Genomic DNA, 16,383 nt, shown 5'->3' with positions numbered 1-16,383 from the left:
TTAATTTTCTGCTTCATTAGTCCTCCTCATTCACAGTCAACTGGCATAAAAATGGTTACAAAGGCTAATTTTGTTAAAGACCTTGGAGAAAAGAGGAAAGAACTGCTCCTTCATGAATACTAAAGATGATAAAATAGGAAACCAATAACATTTTATCACTTTATAGAAATTAATCTAATTTAAAAATAACTTAGTACTATGCTTTATGCAGAACTTGTTATGTATCCAAGAAAAAAATCTATAATATTAGTATCATGGTACCTACAGTTGCCAGATATTAAACATCTGCACTGATTTATATAATTTAGGACAAATGGTAAGGGACAAGAGATCAAAAATATAATTAAAGATTCAAAATAAGAGGCATATGAAAATAGTATTTCCCAGGTGGATTCTCAGGAACTAAAGTGGGAGCATAGATCTATGAAAGTTGGTCTCAAACACAGGCTGCAAGTTGAGATGCCAAGTATTTGTCCTTCAAAAACCATCCTCATGGACTCTGACGTAATTCACAAAGATCTGGACACTCTATTATTTTTTGGTAGATGCAAAGAGGGACCACTTTAACAAGTTAACTTCTACAACTAAAGGCCATTCTTCTACAGTTTTACAGAGCAGCAGCTTTAAAAGCTTTATCCTTAGAAATGAAAAATGTTCTAAATGTCCTTTGGATTCATGGAGTCAACACTTTACCAGATAGTAAATTACCAGATAGTGAAATCATTACTTGATCCAAATGCTACATGGATTATATTACTCTATTTGTAAAGTTCAGCACCTGGCTCCCCACAGAGAGTTAATAATCATTTATTAGCTACGAAGACAGATACAAAAGTCACTTGGATGCCACCGGGTGGGGAGAGCCCTGTCTCATGGAACCCTGCTGCCCTCAATGAAGGGCCAAACGGGGCCAATGCCCAGAACTTTCTGCCCTGTTGTTGCATCTCTGCAATGAATATCTTCTTAGTCACCTGGCTAATACACAGAGGCTTTGAAATGCTTTCAGGTAAAATTCCTTTTATGTCACAATATTCCAATGCTGTAAAGAGCTAACCATTTCCCATAACCAGAAAGTGAAGAGATTTACAAGAGGTATCCTGCAGAAAATCCACATAGCATTTCATAATACTTAGCTCAGATCATAAAGACCAGTTGAACTGGATTAGCAGAAGGTTGGCATTTAGAATTAACTCTGCCAATAGCTGGTTGGTATGAATATGAACCAGTCACCTTCTTATCTATTAAAAAAAGAGTGGTTTTAGTGGGAGGTTTATAACAGATTACTTTGAAATATGATAAAAACTAAGGACTGTGTTCATAGAAGGATGCACAAATGTATACATATATACATAGCGTGTTTTGAATAATGTTCAATGATTTCACTAATGTCCTGAATCCCAGTCACAGGTTCAGTTGGGAATCCTTCAATCAGATGGTTTCCCAAGTCCTTGCTAGTTCTGATATGCCATGCATCATTGCAGACCAGGGTATTGCTTATATCCTCAGCTATACCTTCCTAGGTTTAGACATAGGAGGTTCATATTTTTAAGTCCATTCTACAAAGAAAATTACCTGGGCATTTATAGCTTCATGTCTCCCACTTGAAAATCTGAGCATTGTGGGGGAACCTGGGTGGCTTAGTCAGTTAAGCGTCTGACTCTTGGTTTCAGCTCAGGTCATGGTCTCATGGTTTGTGAGTTCGATTCCTGCATCGGGCTCTGTGCTGACAATGTAGAGCCTGCTTGGGATTCTGTCTCCAACTCTCTCTGCCCACCCCCCCCCCCCCGCTCTCCCTCCCTCTCTCAAAACAAATAAGCTTTTAAAAATTTTTTTAAAAAGAAAATCTGAGCATTGGGATAGCATTTGGGGTCTCTGTCTTTAACTATATCCCTTACAGACAAGTTTCCACCATCCAAATGTGTCATTTGGTGGGAAACAGTTCTTCTCTTCCCCCTAACTCCCTTCCTCTCCCAATTCTTCCTTGGAGGTAGGAATATGCTCAAGGGTTCACACCTAAGCCCAGTGGATCTCAGAGAAGTGTTTACACTTTACAGTGTATACAAATCACCTGGGTATCATGTTAAAATGCAGATTCCAAATCAGTAGGTACCAGGTGCAACTCAGAGTCTGCATTTCTAACATGTTCCCAAGGACCACTACAGCCGATACCAGTTCTCAGCCCCCGTGCACTGGTTCCCTAAGTGTTCTTCTCAGCTTAAAGGCAACTCACATTGGTGTCTCTGTGGAGTTCTTCAGTAGCCCCTAAAAGATCTAGAAGCCTTTTTAAAACACGCAAACCCACACCCTCAATTGCTTTAAAAGAAACAAGTTTGTGTAACACATCATTGTATCAAAGTAGAGAAACCCCAGGATTTAAGAGTCTGACAAACCTGTGTTTGAACACCATAATCTAACAATGTGGTCTGATAGCAAATTGTTTACTTCTCTGAGTCTCATCTGTAAAACTGTCTTGTTGAAAGACTCAAGAGAGAGAATGCTGGTAAAGCAACCACCATCACCAATTTGATTCAGAATTAACTCAAATTCCCTGATGGTGCCCCAAGATTATTCAAATGTAGAATCCATGGATTCCTCCTGACTAGGTCTAAATTTAGTTATCTTAACACTAGCCCCAAATTGCTGTGTCCACCATACAACCCCATGTGCAAAGAAGGAGGTATCAGGCAGCACACAAGTGATCCAAGATTTCTCATTCACACTCTGAAACTTCTAGGAATAACACAGGGGTCCTCAGCATTAGTTTTCTCACACGAAGAGAGATTAGGGGTGAAACAGATGTCTACAAGGGCTGACAAAGTTTGCCATCTACAAAAAAATGTATGTGTTTCTCTAAGTCTCTAGGTACCCCTTTACCAAGGCAGATAGGCAAACAATTCTAATGATATGCAGGATTACATCTGATGTATTCCAAATGATGGCACTGTTCCCTCTAATTCCTGTGTTTCATTTTTATTTCTCTATCAATTCTTAAATTATCCTGCTGTGAACTGGGTAGTAATCATTATGGATTAATCACAACAAAATACTATTTATATGTTCTTTGTTACCTATTCTTCTTAGGAACCTTCCCAAAGTATTTCTGTTCATCATCAGGAGGCCATGGATAACATTGTGAGATCAGTTAATGCTCAAAGGTTCATTTTTGTATCATGTAACAGATATATTGGCTATAAAGACAAATCACGGGACACTAAGAAAACATGATATTAAAAAAGAGTAAGAAGTAAGGGTACCTGGGTGGTTCAGTTGGTTAAGTGTCCAACTTTAGCTCAGGTCATGACCTCATGGTTTGTCAGTTCAAGCCCCGCACTGGGCTCCGTGCTAACAGCAAAAACCCCACTTCGGATCCTCTGCCGTCTTCTCTCTGCCCCTTCCCCGCTCATGCTCACGCGCTCTCTCTCTCTCTCCCCCCTCTCTCTCTCCCCTCTCTCTCTCAAAAATAAACGTAAAAAAATATGAAGTCTGTTAGGAAAGAAAATATGAAGGTGAGCATATCACTTGCCCCCCCACCACAACGCCTCTGCATAAAAATCAAGATTTTCAAGCATCCCTTTTGCCCGGAATAAAGAAAAATTACATACTGAATTACATCAGTAAACTAATACCTGATTTAGCTTACTAATCATTACCAATCAATGTTTCAGTCAGTCAACAACTTTAGTCCTCGGGGTACCTGGGTGGCTCAATACGTTAAGCATCCAACTCCTGGTTTTGGTTCAGGTCATGATTTCACGGTTCATGGGTTCAAGCCCCACATCAGGCTCTGGGCTGACAGTGTGGAACCTGCTTGGGATTCTCTCTTTCTCCCTTTATGTGGGGAAATAGGTTCTACTTACATAAATGGGTAAGAAGAAAATCTTAGGGCAGAAAGACACCACCACAGGATGAATGCACTCGAGGTTAGCTAGCGAGATATTGTAATGGGATCATGAGTAACTTGTTATACCACCTACAAGAAATTACTTCCCAGCTGACACCAATGTACCTTGATCACAAACTCCACTTTCCTCCCAGACCCTTTGCTTCTTACATACGCAAGTTAATGATTACTATCTGATTGTTTTCTCCATGTTCATGTGTGTAAGATCCTATTTTCTTCATGTTCTCCACGTGGGTAATAACTTGTTTTCTCCATGTTCATCACGTGTGTAAGATCTTGTTTTATTAACATTCACCACAAGGATAATGTCTTGTGAGCGCAACAAAATATGGAGAGGATTTGGGGCTCTTGTCTCCTCCGAGACATTAGCCTCTCTTATATTCAATTCTGCATCCGCTCTCTTGCTGGATAAGAGAGAACTCCAGACTCATAGTCTGTGACACCTTTCTCTCTGCCCCTCCTGCATTTGCATGCACTCTCTCAAAATAAATAAACTTTAAAAAACAAAATACAACTTTAGTCTACTGATTCGCACCCCTCCTAGTGCATCAAACTCACTTAAAGATAAATATATAGAGATATAGAGGTATAGATATATACCTAGATAAAAATGTAGATATAAGGAATCAGTGAATTAAGATATCTGGGTCCCACACCCAAGAGATTATTTTACTGGACTGAACTAGACCCCAAGCATCAATATTTTTTAGATTCTAATGTATAACCAGAGTTGAGAATTGCTACTTAATCTTTGGTTTTTCAATCATTTTAAGAAAGCAGAGACTTAAAACACACTGAGGGGTGACTTAAAACACATACTAAGGGGTGGCTGGCTGGCTTACTTGGTACAGCATGCAACTCTTGATCTCAGGATTTTAAGTTCAAGCCCCACACTGGACGTAGAGCTTGCTTTAAATAAATAAATACATAAATAAATAAAACACATACTAAGATTACTGTTTTCTGTTTCTTTGATCTTTTCTATACTCTCCAACTTCTTTTTACAGTGAGGCTGCATTGCTATCACCAGAAAAATAAAATGGAGAAAAAAAAAATTTTAAGGAAACCAGCATCCACAAATCCCAAGCATAAATGACCCTTCTACATTTTCCCTCTTCCTCAATATTCACACTATTTGTGTCCATATCCTTCTTATTAGATGTCCCCTCTTCCCATACTTCTATGATTTAGTACAATACAGGCTATCATAGAAAATAACCATTATCAAATTCATGAATTCTATAGCTCTGTATCTGCCACCTTAAGTCCGGGGTTTTCAATCCACCAGAATCTAATTGGCTGCCCATTGGCATCTCCCGGGGAGTTCTAAAAATTCCCCCACATCCTGGACACACCCCAGACCAATTAGATGAGAATCTCGGAGTGGGACACACAACAGTTTTATATCCCCAGGTGACTCCAACGTGCAGCCAAGGCTGGGAACCAGTGGCTTTAAGAGTTAATTAATACAAGTCTCCACATCTAGCAGTAAGCTCCTGCTAGCTTAAAAGCACAATACCTTGGTGTAATTTCAAAGAATGGTCATTTGTGAATATGCATCGATGTTCAATTTCAGGTTGGCAAGGAATAAAAATAGACACTAAATAATAAATGTGTTCACTGTTCTCCCTTTTAATTGGACATAAGTCACCATCTTTTATACTTAAATATGAAAAAGTCTAAGAACACTGTCACATATTCTGACCCAGTTATAAAATAGGCAAAACAAAATTGGACAAAAAATGTTTTCACAAACTCTGCATTTATCTTACTCAGGTCAGTGTTATTTCTGAGTGACTTTGCTACTTGGTAGTCAGAATTATACTCTTATATTGCTTGAGATTCTTAGATGAAAGACCTAGGTGCTGACCATTCTTCTTGTTTGTAAATCTGAAATAAAGTACATCTGCTAAAGTTTTAAAGAAATCCTGTTCTGTTTGATTATTCTTCTCATGTACCCCCAGGCCTCCTATCCTCCTCTTTTACAGAGAAAACTGGTGCTTTTGTTTTGGTGCAGGTCTGTTCTATGCTCTCTGGGGTAAGAATTAGCCCACACACAACACTCACTTCTGTGGAATGAACATTTTTCAGACACAAGAAGCAGAGAATTTTAACAGTATGCAAAATACCGCAATTAAACAGGTTTTGCTGATAGTGTTATTTTAATGAGTGAAACCTCCATATTCAGAGTTGAATAAAATAAACACACATATGACCAACATGGAAATTCTGGAGGGTAGTCTTAAATGAATTCAAAAAGTCTAAAATTCTTTTAAAGAAATGGGTTTGTCCTTTTCCACTTCAAGCCATTACACATCTGTAATAATCTCTTCTAAAGCACACTCGGATTCTCAGCAGAAGTGGCCTTTTCCTTCTCAATCTCAGGAAGGAATGGTTTATGGGTATTGCTTTGTTTTCTAAGGCAAAAGCATGAGTGAAGGAAAGAAGAGGGTCTGCAGCCAGAGAACTGATGCATTCCACAGCACAAAGATAAAAAGCTTAGCTCAGAGTGCAAAAATAATGAAACAGTAGGTGGTTCTTATCTCCCCTGTTGAGTGAATTCACTCCGCAGTATTTTACTGAGCACCTACTATAATATATGCAACGTACTGTACAACGTACCAGAGATAGAAGTCAGAAAAGTCTCTATTCTCCTGGAACTTAGAAGGAATGGGGCGGACAGAAATTAAACTGGTTTTCATGAAACTATTGTATTACCACAGGGATGACACAGTGAGTCAGCAGTGCAGAGCGACAGGAGAGCCTAAAACAGGAGCCTGACCTAGTCTGGGAAGTCAGAAAAGGCTTCTCTGCAGAAAGGACCTTTACTCTGGGATCTGAAGGAGGAGTTGAAAGCTGGACAAGTGAAGGAGTGAGTTTTGTGAGCATGGAATGCAAAAGTCCACACAGCCAGGGCATAATGAAGGAGGGGAAGAGCAAGTTGAGGCTGGCGAGGCCAACTGGTACCAGCGGGACAGGGGAGTTCTGCTGCAGACGTGAGTCTGAGGGCCCGGACGGCATCAGCAGAGTGTCAGCTGAGAGGGTGGACATCTGGGTATGGAGCACCGAAGGGCAGTCTAAACCAGGGTGCACCGTTGGGAGTTACCGGCATGTGGACGGGAGCTGAAGCTGCGGAAGGGTGAAACCACTCCACACTAAGCCACGAGCCTTAAATATGAGATCTGAATATCCTTTGACACCAAGAGTTTGCACTTGTAATAACCTCAGACATGCTTGCTGAGCGAAATGAGCCCTAAGGTAATACATAAAGTATCAAAGGTCTATTGGGATGACTTTTCATTTACACAATACAAAAGAACAAACTACAATTTTTTATTTATTATTTTAGAGTGAGTGAGAGAGCGTGGCAGAGGGGCAGAGACAGAGAGACAGAGACAGAGAAAATCTCAAGCAGGCTCCAAGTTCAGCACGGAACCTGATGTGGGGCTTGATCCCATGACCCTGGGAACATGACCTGAGTTGAAATCAAGAGTTGGCCACTCAACTGACTGAGCCACCCAGGTGTCCCCAAACTGCAATTCTTAACCTCTGTTTTCATAGCTGCAAAATAGAATGGTATTGTGACTACAAATGCAATCACTAATAACTATTACTGTGGTCCAAGAAAAAAAAAAAAACCTGGATCTTTTGTGCAACTAAATTAAATAATTACATTGCCCTGAAACAACCCTGAATCTACTCACGGAAAGACATTTCATCCTCCCATCAATCTCTGTGCATACATTAGGCACAGAGGAGGAAAAGACAATTGGGAAAATGAGAGAGCAGGGGAAAATTAATTATAATTATGGAAATGCAGCTTAAAGAACAAAGGCTTAAATTTGTAACACAGGTCTAAAGGGAAATAATTCTCATGAGCAACCATTTACAATGTGAGAAGTCTGCAAATCTGAAGGAAACGGTGACTGTTTATTAGACATGTTATTTCTTCTTTCTAATTTAGTAATCAGAAGATTGGTACTCCCAAGCATAAAGGAGTAAAACAATCATGGGCCTTTCTGCTTGGTTGGACAGCCAATGACCATGGTTTAAGAGAAGGAACTCGAAGGTCCAACAGGAAAGGCCTGCCACGGATCTCACTTAACTGCAACAGGCTTGTGGCTCCTAGCAGCTGAAGCTAACGCTTCAAAGACTGAACATTGTTACTTCTCACCAACCTAGGCTTCCCAAATATCCAGACCTTCAGTTTGCCACTTTGCACTCGACTCAGATCTTTTCATCCCCTCTGTCATTACAGAATGTGAGTGGCCTCGACATAGAAAGCATGACAAGAAAGAGATCACTGTGGACTCGGTTACCCAGGAAAATCTCCCCATTAGATTCCCAAATAGGGAAAAGAGGCTGAGACATCTCAGCGTGGATTTTTGTAAATCTAGATCACTGCTTGGTTCTGATCAATCCAGCTACATAAACTTGAGCAAAGCAAGCACAATGAAAACCACCAGTACCTTTGGGGAAATGAAGTCACCCTAATTCGAGCTGGTGTGGACAAGAATCAGAGTGGCTCTGGAGGGGTCAGAGGAAACTGTCAGGGGTTAGGGGGATAGGATTCCACCCAATCAAAGTCACATTACCTGATCCCCTATTATGTGTACAGCCTAGAGCCTGAAGGGCAGGACAGCACTCTGAGGAGTGAAATCAGAGGAAGCACCCCTCACTGCCAGAGACAAGAAGGGGAAGAGCCAGCAAAGAATGATTCAGAGGTTTCTTCAGGCTTGTGGGACTCACCCCTATAACAGTGTGAGAAGAGACAAAACAGACAACAGGCAGTAAGGCTGGGAAGAGCAGACAGCGGCTGTATACCCCTTCCCATCCTACAAAGCCCACAGCAGTCTGCACACAACTCCTCATGAAGAAACATGGAGATAAGAGACAAGTAGGGCCGGACAGTTGCCCAAGTGTCCTCAGGGGAAGGGAAGCCATGCCTCAGCCAGAAGCAATTAGGAACAGAGAATGAGGGGGGCTGGAGGGAGACAGCAGGCCCTCTCTGAAGAGTCCCTGGTGAGGGGCCAAGTGAAATTAAACATGCACGGAAGATGGACCAAGAGCAGGTCTTGATCACCTCACCACCATGGACATACAAACAGGTGCCCAGGTGTGGGCTTGAAGAAATTTGCTTCCCCATCTCTCTTCCTTGTACCAAAACCTGAGGAGGAAAGTCCGAATTCCTCTTCAAGGGGAAGAAGTACAGCAGAGCCACATGAACCTCCACCATCAGCCCCCAACAGGCAGCTCAAGCCTGTGCTGGGGGTCAGGGAGGAGATGGGGCTTAAAGGAGTTTGAGAGTAATGTTTTAAATTAGATCAGACCCTCAGTAATCAAAAAATAGCCAAGAAAGTAATAGAACCTGCCCAAGATGTTGCAAAGAGTACTTTTAAAAATACTAATTGGGGAAAGATTAAATAATTTCTTATAAATGCTACACTAATTTTAGAATACTCAATAAACCAGCTACAGATGAAATGCCCATCGTGGAGGAAGATAAAAAAAGAAATTAACTTGCAATTTTAAAATATAAAATAAATAGCATTTCATTGAGGCTTTCATTGAGAATTTTTTCTAAGTCTAGGAAATGAAGAAACATCACGTTTCCAAAAAGCTATAGAGTAAGTCTGTTTCATACCAGCTCATATTAAAGGTTATTTCCTTTGTGTTATAACTAATATATAAGTATCCACTTTTGTAAGGCTGGCTGTAATCTGTCTCAGACCACAGAAGGAGGAAAGTGCATAAATCAATTTGGTCAGTTAATTCACAGCAAATTCTCCAATTAACCTCTGTTTGAAAGTGGGATGAGGAGAGGTTAAAAATAAAATAAAACAAAAATTTTTAAGTTTATTTATTTTTGAGAGAGACAGAGATGACATGAGTGGGGGAGGGGCAAAGAGAGAGGGAGAGAAAGAATCCCAAGCAAGCTCTCGCTCTCAGCACAGAGCCCAATGCAGGGCTCATGAGATCATGACCTGAGCCAAAACTAGTCAGACGCTTAACCGACTGAGCCACCCAGGTGCCCCAAAAATAAAATACTTTTTTTTAAAAAACCAAGCACTAGGGCGCCTGGGTGGTTCAGTTGGTTAAGCATCTGACTTCGGCTCAGGTCATCATCTCGCAGTTCATGGGTTCAAGCCCCGCATTGGGCTCTGTGCTGACAGCCCAGAGCCTGGAGCCTGCTTTGGATTCTGTGTCTCCCTCTCTCCCTGCCCCTCCCCCGCTTGCAGCCTGCCTCTCTCTCAAAAATAAATAAACATTAAAAAAAATCTTTTTAAACCAAGCACTTAGACATTTAGAAGTCATTTGTCCTAAATCACAGCATTTTGCTGGCATGGAAAGTCTATCCCACAGGGAACAACTCACCCAAAGTGACCCAGCTGGAGGGCTGGCCCTACAGGGTGCCATGACCCTATACAAGGCCCCTACAAGACAGGCCATGCCTGCCTTTGCCTAAGCCTTCACTGCCTCTGGCATATTTGCAAGGTGCACCAGAACATCATACACCTGAAAGAATGCTTCATTCGATGCTTTCTGCCATAATGGCAGATCCTTTGGGGACAGGGGGTGAGGGAGGGGAAGGGGAGACTTGAGGAGAGGGCTAAAGAGGATCTACTTCCAGAATTACTTCTATTGCAATTTATAAAATTTAGAACTCAATACATTTTCTCCCATTTGGCCAACCTTCGTTTATTCCCACCCTTTCTCTCAACTTGTGTTTGATATTTTTTGCATGCAGTGTAAGTCTCCAAGAGACAATACTTCTTTTTTTAAGTAATCTCTGTGCCCAACGTGGGACTCAAACTCATGACCCCAAGATCAAGAGTCACATGCTCTACCAACGGAGCCATCCAGGTGCCTCCAAGAGATCATACTTTCGATTTTAATGATGCTCACAAAATCTTGACTGTCACTGCATTAATAGTAATTCTATGTGCACTGGTATTTTCTGGACCTAGAACATGTTTATACAATCCTCGGATGGAAAAGCTAGGCTTTAGCTCAGTAATGACACTAATATAAAATCTAGTGATGTCCCCACCTCCCTAAAGCAGGCAGGCTGCTGAAGTCATAACTTGTTAATAAAATGGCCTAATTAATGAGAACCCTAATTCACTTCTGCATAATTTCATTCTCCTTTTATATACAGCAGGTAGGATCTGGCATTCTTCCTTCTTTTTCCAGAAAAGATGGAATGCCAGTGTAGGGGGAGGGAACTTCTCCACTCTTCTTTTTTTAATATAATGATGTCTGTCCTGAAAGCTTGCTTATCTGTCCTAAGTAGTGGTCTCTCCATGGTTAGGAGGAACTCATGAGCCCAGCACATGCACACACACACATGCACACACATCCGTTCTCCCTGAAGGGAAATGTAAGTTTCTGCCAGTACAAAGCTAACTACAGAGTTAGCAGTCAAAAGAGATTCTTACCGCCTCTTAATCAGGATCTTGCCAGACTTTCCTTCCCACATCCTGGCCTATAGGATGCTCTCATTCACCATACACACTTTCTGATGCCTGACTACACAGAGACCTCAAGCATTACTGCTAGAGGGAACTTTGCAATCTGGCAAAACCCTCATTTTAGAAAGAGAGAGAAACTGAGGATCCCCTAGGTGACAAACACAACACAAGTTGGTAGTGAAACTGGAAACAGAGCTAATCTCCAGGATCCCATCCCAGCTTACTTTCTTTCATAAACTGGTAGTTAAGTTTTTAAACTTACTGAGTAGGCCTCTGGCCAGGAAGGGAGGTTAGATAAACATTAAATTAATGATAAAATTAATAATACATAAAATTAATTCATTAAATTAATTAAATTAATTAGTTGTATTAGAAGGTTTCTTGAGGCAAAGTAAAAGTACATAGAGAGCAATTTTTGAAAAGACAAATTCCACATTTAATAAGAGAACTATTCTTCACTTTATCTAGGTAGGAAGACGACTCATAATTCGGTTTAAAACCTTCCTACTCTAGGGGCACCCGGGTGGCTCAGTGGGTTGAGCGTCCAACTTCGGTTCAGGTCATGATCTCACAGTTCGCGAGTTTGAGCCCCACATCAGGCTCTGTGCTGACAGCTCAGAGCCTGGAGCCTGCTTTGGATTCTGTGTCTCCCTCTCTCTGCTCCTCCCCCACTCATTCTCTCTCTCTCTCTCTCTCTCTCTCTCTCTCTCAGAAATAAAGAAACTTAAAAAAAAAACAACCTTTCTACTCTAGATTTGTGATGATCATTCAGAAACATTTATAAAACATGATAGCAACAGAAATAAACTTCATTCATTATAAGTTGGGGTGATAACATAACTAAAATGAAAGCAATTAATAATTCTTTCCAACATCACAATTATAATTAGCAGTTCATGAAAACAAAAGTTAAGTCACCTCTAAATTTATTCTATTAAGGAACTCAAATGTGTGGGAAAAAACTTATGTGCATAAAAATTATATATATTAATTGCAAATACACTGATTATTGGTTTAAGAATCTGTCCCAGGTCAGGAAAAAAAAAAAAAAAAAAAAAAAGCTATAATTCGTTGCAACCAAGAGAAACAGCTGAGAGTGTAATTTTCAAGTAAGAATAATTAATAAAACTAGAACCTATTAAAATCAGATTCATACAGGGATGCCTGGGCGGCTCCATCAGTTGAGCATCTGACTTCGGCTCAGGTCATGATCTGGCGGCTGGTGAGTTGGAGCCCCACATCGGGCTCTGTGCTGACAGCTCAGAGCCTGGAGCCTGCTTTGGATTCTGTGTCCCTCTCTCAGTCTGTTCACCCCCCCACCCCCCACTCATGCTGTGTCTCTCTCAAGAATTAAAAATTTTTTTTAATTTTTTAAATTAAAATTTTTTTAGGGGCGCCTGGGTGGCTCAGTCAGTTAGGCGTCCGACTTCGGCTCAGGTCATGATCTCGCGGTCCGTGAGTTCGAGCCCCGCGTCGGGCTCTGTGCTGACAGCTCGGAGCCTGGAGCCTGTTTCAGATTCTGTGTCTCCCTCTCTCTGACCCTTCCCCGTTCATGCTCTGTCTCTCTCTGTCTCAAAAATAAATAAACGTTAAAAAATTTTAAAAATTTTAATTTTTTAAATTAAAAAATTTTTAATTTTTTAAATTAAATTTTTTTAAATTTTTTAAATTAGAAAGAAATAAGATTCATATTACACAAATCATTCTTTGCCAAGTTTTGTTTTGTTTTTTTTTCTATTTCAAACATCAGGTGCATAAAAGCCAAGTACAGAAAAACCTCAGCTACTGGGGCATCTTTAATAGGTATACAAACCCTTTAGATTCAATAGATTCCCTAGAAATCTGGGCAAAGGACAGATGAGTGAGAAATACAAAAACAGCTTTTTATAATTCCTATCAGGACCCCTCTCATCACTGAACATAGAATTATGTCAGTTCAACCAGGTCATTTTTGTCAGCCAATATACACCATTTCCTAACTTTTCCAGATATTCATTCCTACCATCAGGATTGTTGCAGAGAAAAGAGAAGATAAAACACTGGACAGAAACAGACTATTAACAGTGTTTCTCTTTGGGCTGTGGGATTGTAGGTAACCCTCCAAATTGTTTCCAATGAGAACATACTACCTCCATACTCAGAAAATGAGACTATGAATATGCTTTATGAACTGTGAAGCAGTATACGAATGTTACATTTTTTATTTTTACTTTTGTTGAGCATTGTAGCTCATATAGTTCTCATTCTAATGTAGCTCTTTTCTCCTGACCACCATGTAAATCTGTATGTAAAGTGTCTGGCCAGCACAATTTGCACAGCCAAGTCTATACAGTCTAGAAGTCGAGTATCTTGCAGAGGAAGTGGTTCTTTTCTGTTTATAATGGAAGAGATTTTGTTTCCTTTTGTTTTGAATGATTTGGTTACATGAGGAGAACTATCAACATAGACCATGTGAAGCCAAGCTATTAAGCAAAAAGCATCCAACTACTCATCCCATATTCCAGAAGCCCCTTCCAAAAGAAATCTGGTATTTTTGACTCAACATGTCCTGCCATCTCTCTTCTCTCAGAGATGTTCTGAAATCCTCTACAAAGATACTATCATTAGTGGTCCCTTGCCTTAAAATATACAAAAACTCCTCACAACTCTCCATTAAGTTAAAGAAGTTCATGTCTTAACAGATATTCATGTTCACAGAGGTAAAGAGGAAGAGTAGAGGCATGATTCTTTCCTGATAAATATCCTTACGCAGAGAAATCCAAAATGATACTTTACACTATCAGAAACACTTAAAGCTACTGCTTTATTATAAATGAACAGAATCATAATTCTAACTGGCCTTAATCTTTTTAATCTTGGGTAGATCTAAGATCCCTAAATCCTTTCAAAAGAGGAATTCTTAAATGTAAGGAACCAATTCTTATTTTAAGTATTCTACTGCCCCCTTGTGTATCTCATGTTTAGTGGGAAAGGTAGCTCACAAAATACAGCAATTTTTTTTTATTCTCAGAAATACTTCAGTAGAATCCCAGATATTAGAACTAGAAAGAAACTGAAAATCAAGACCAGCATGTTCATTTCACAGGGGACAGAAGGGAGATCTTGAAGGATTATATCATTTGCCCCAGATCATCAAAATGCTAGTTAATAGCAGAGCCGATACTGCTGAATGGAACTTAAGCCTCTGAGTGCTCATTTCTCTACTGAAATGGCGACTGCAGCCTGGAAGAAAAGAAATAATGGTGTTTTGGAGTTAGAAAGATCAGAGTTTGAAAGATCACCACTTCACAATTTTCCCCAAGCCTGTTTCCTAGTTATAAAATGGGATGAATAATAATTATTACAAAGTTGTCCGAAGAATTAAGTATGACCATGTTCATCAAGCCCTCAGTAAGTATCTGCAATACTGTAATACACGAAGTGGTAATACAACTATAAAAATACATAGAAAATTGTTTTAAATTGTTATAGCCTTTGAGATCTCTGGACAAAGGCATTCTAAAATACTGTCTGGCGGCATTTAACTCTAAACTTTGTCTGATCGGGCACAAAATAAAACTTGAAAAAATAAAGCTAGTTCTTCTAACTCTTGTGGTGCTTCAGTTATCATATTTATTCTTTTTTTTTATTACCTGTAAGAAAATTGTGACAGAAAATACCCCACAGCAAATGCTGAAGCAGTGAACGGAACCCTTAGATGAAGGTCACAGAAAAACAAAGCAGAACTCAGTGTCCCGGTCACTGTATAAGGTCACAGCTCCCCTGTCTCCTTTGCTAAGGGCCCCGCATTCACCACTGCAAGGCCAGGAGAGCCAGTCTGGAAAGGTGGAGGCAGGAATTTTACTTCTGACCTTGCTAATAATTAACTAGATCAACTTGGGCCAGTCATTTCATCTCTTTCTTGACATGTAAAATAAAGTACTACTTACCTCGTATAGTCCTATAGTAAGGTAGCATAATAAATGTGAAACAAGCATTGTAACCTCCGAAGTACTTTAATAACCTCTGAAGTAAGTAAGCTAAGTTTATCTTAAACTGAAAGCAATAAAAAAGCATAAGTCTGTCATCGAGTAGGGGAAGAAAAACTAAACTTGGTAAGTTGAAGGCAGCCTAGATTTAGATTACAGGATGTTATACAAACAGCATTCTGATCCCTGGGAAATTTCTCTCTACCCTCTACGATGCCCCTGGCTTTTGATGAAGATTACTCCCAAAATACTGGCCACATGGAAATCTTTGACTCTTAAATAAATTTCCCTCAAGGGTATCCTGATAGCAGGATTGACAGAGCTTATCCCTGACTATATATCACAAAACAAACGCACCAGCAGGGTAAAGGCAATTCATCTTAGTTTGCCAGGAAAATGACTAATATTGATTACTCTCCGACTTGTGGCTGCAGTAATCCTGATCCTGATAAGCAAGTGCTGTGAATGGCTCTGTTCTATTTTTATAGGTGGCCTGAGAGTGTGACACACACCACGCTGGTAAGGAGCACGGACTGGTGATCCACATATATTAACTGAACACTTACTATGTGTCTAGCCTCCCGGAATTTCAAACATCAGAAAGAGGTATTACTGGAGTTGGCAGCATAAAAGAGGAAAGGCACTGATATAAACTAATTTGTAAAGAAAAAAGTGATAACAGCATTATAGTTATTGAGATGGGCACATTGCCTACACCTGTAGGGAGTAAGTCCTCTGGGGCTTCTCAGGCAAATCATCCCTCAACAAGTTAACTCAAGCTCTTGATTCAACCCAACAATGACGCCATATTTGCATCCAGAGTGCTAGAATAAAAGTGCTGTCGGAAACAAAACAAAAGATCCAACTCCATAAACATAAAAGGCAGCTCACCGTGAAACACACTGTTGTCCACCAGAAAATGCCTGCGGTACTGCACACAGTTTCTTTTCTCCAAGTTCCAGTAGCTCATTGTCAGAAGATTTCTGGCACAGCATCAAAACCAAATTGCTGTCAAGGGACACAGAATGAGACAAAAATGAAG

General features: G+C 40.2%; 1 protein-coding gene across 7 annotated transcripts in view; it reads right to left on the bottom strand.

Annotated features, from left to right (window-relative positions):
- The window catches only part of PLCH1 (phospholipase C eta 1), a 218,498-nt gene that overhangs the window by 169,728 nt on the left and 32,387 nt on the right, over nt 1-16,383 (bottom strand). For all 7 annotated transcript variants that reach the window (XM_078432224.1, XM_078432223.1, XM_078432225.1 and 4 more), the window contains one exon: nt 16,233-16,349. In XM_078432224.1, coding sequence (XP_078288350.1) covers nt 16,233-16,311 — 79 coding nt within the window. In that variant the 5' untranslated portion in view covers nt 16,312-16,349. The remainder of the gene's footprint in view (nt 1-16,232; nt 16,350-16,383) is intronic.

Source organism: Panthera onca, chromosome C2, assembly GCF_046562875.1.
Source record: "Panthera onca isolate mPanOnc1 chromosome C2, mPanOnc1 haplotype 2, whole genome shotgun sequence".
NCBI classification, from domain to species: Eukaryota; Metazoa; Chordata; class Mammalia; order Carnivora; family Felidae; genus Panthera; species Panthera onca.
The sequence above is the reverse complement of the archived record's forward strand: the minus strand, read 5'-3'. Positions and strand labels throughout refer to the sequence as shown.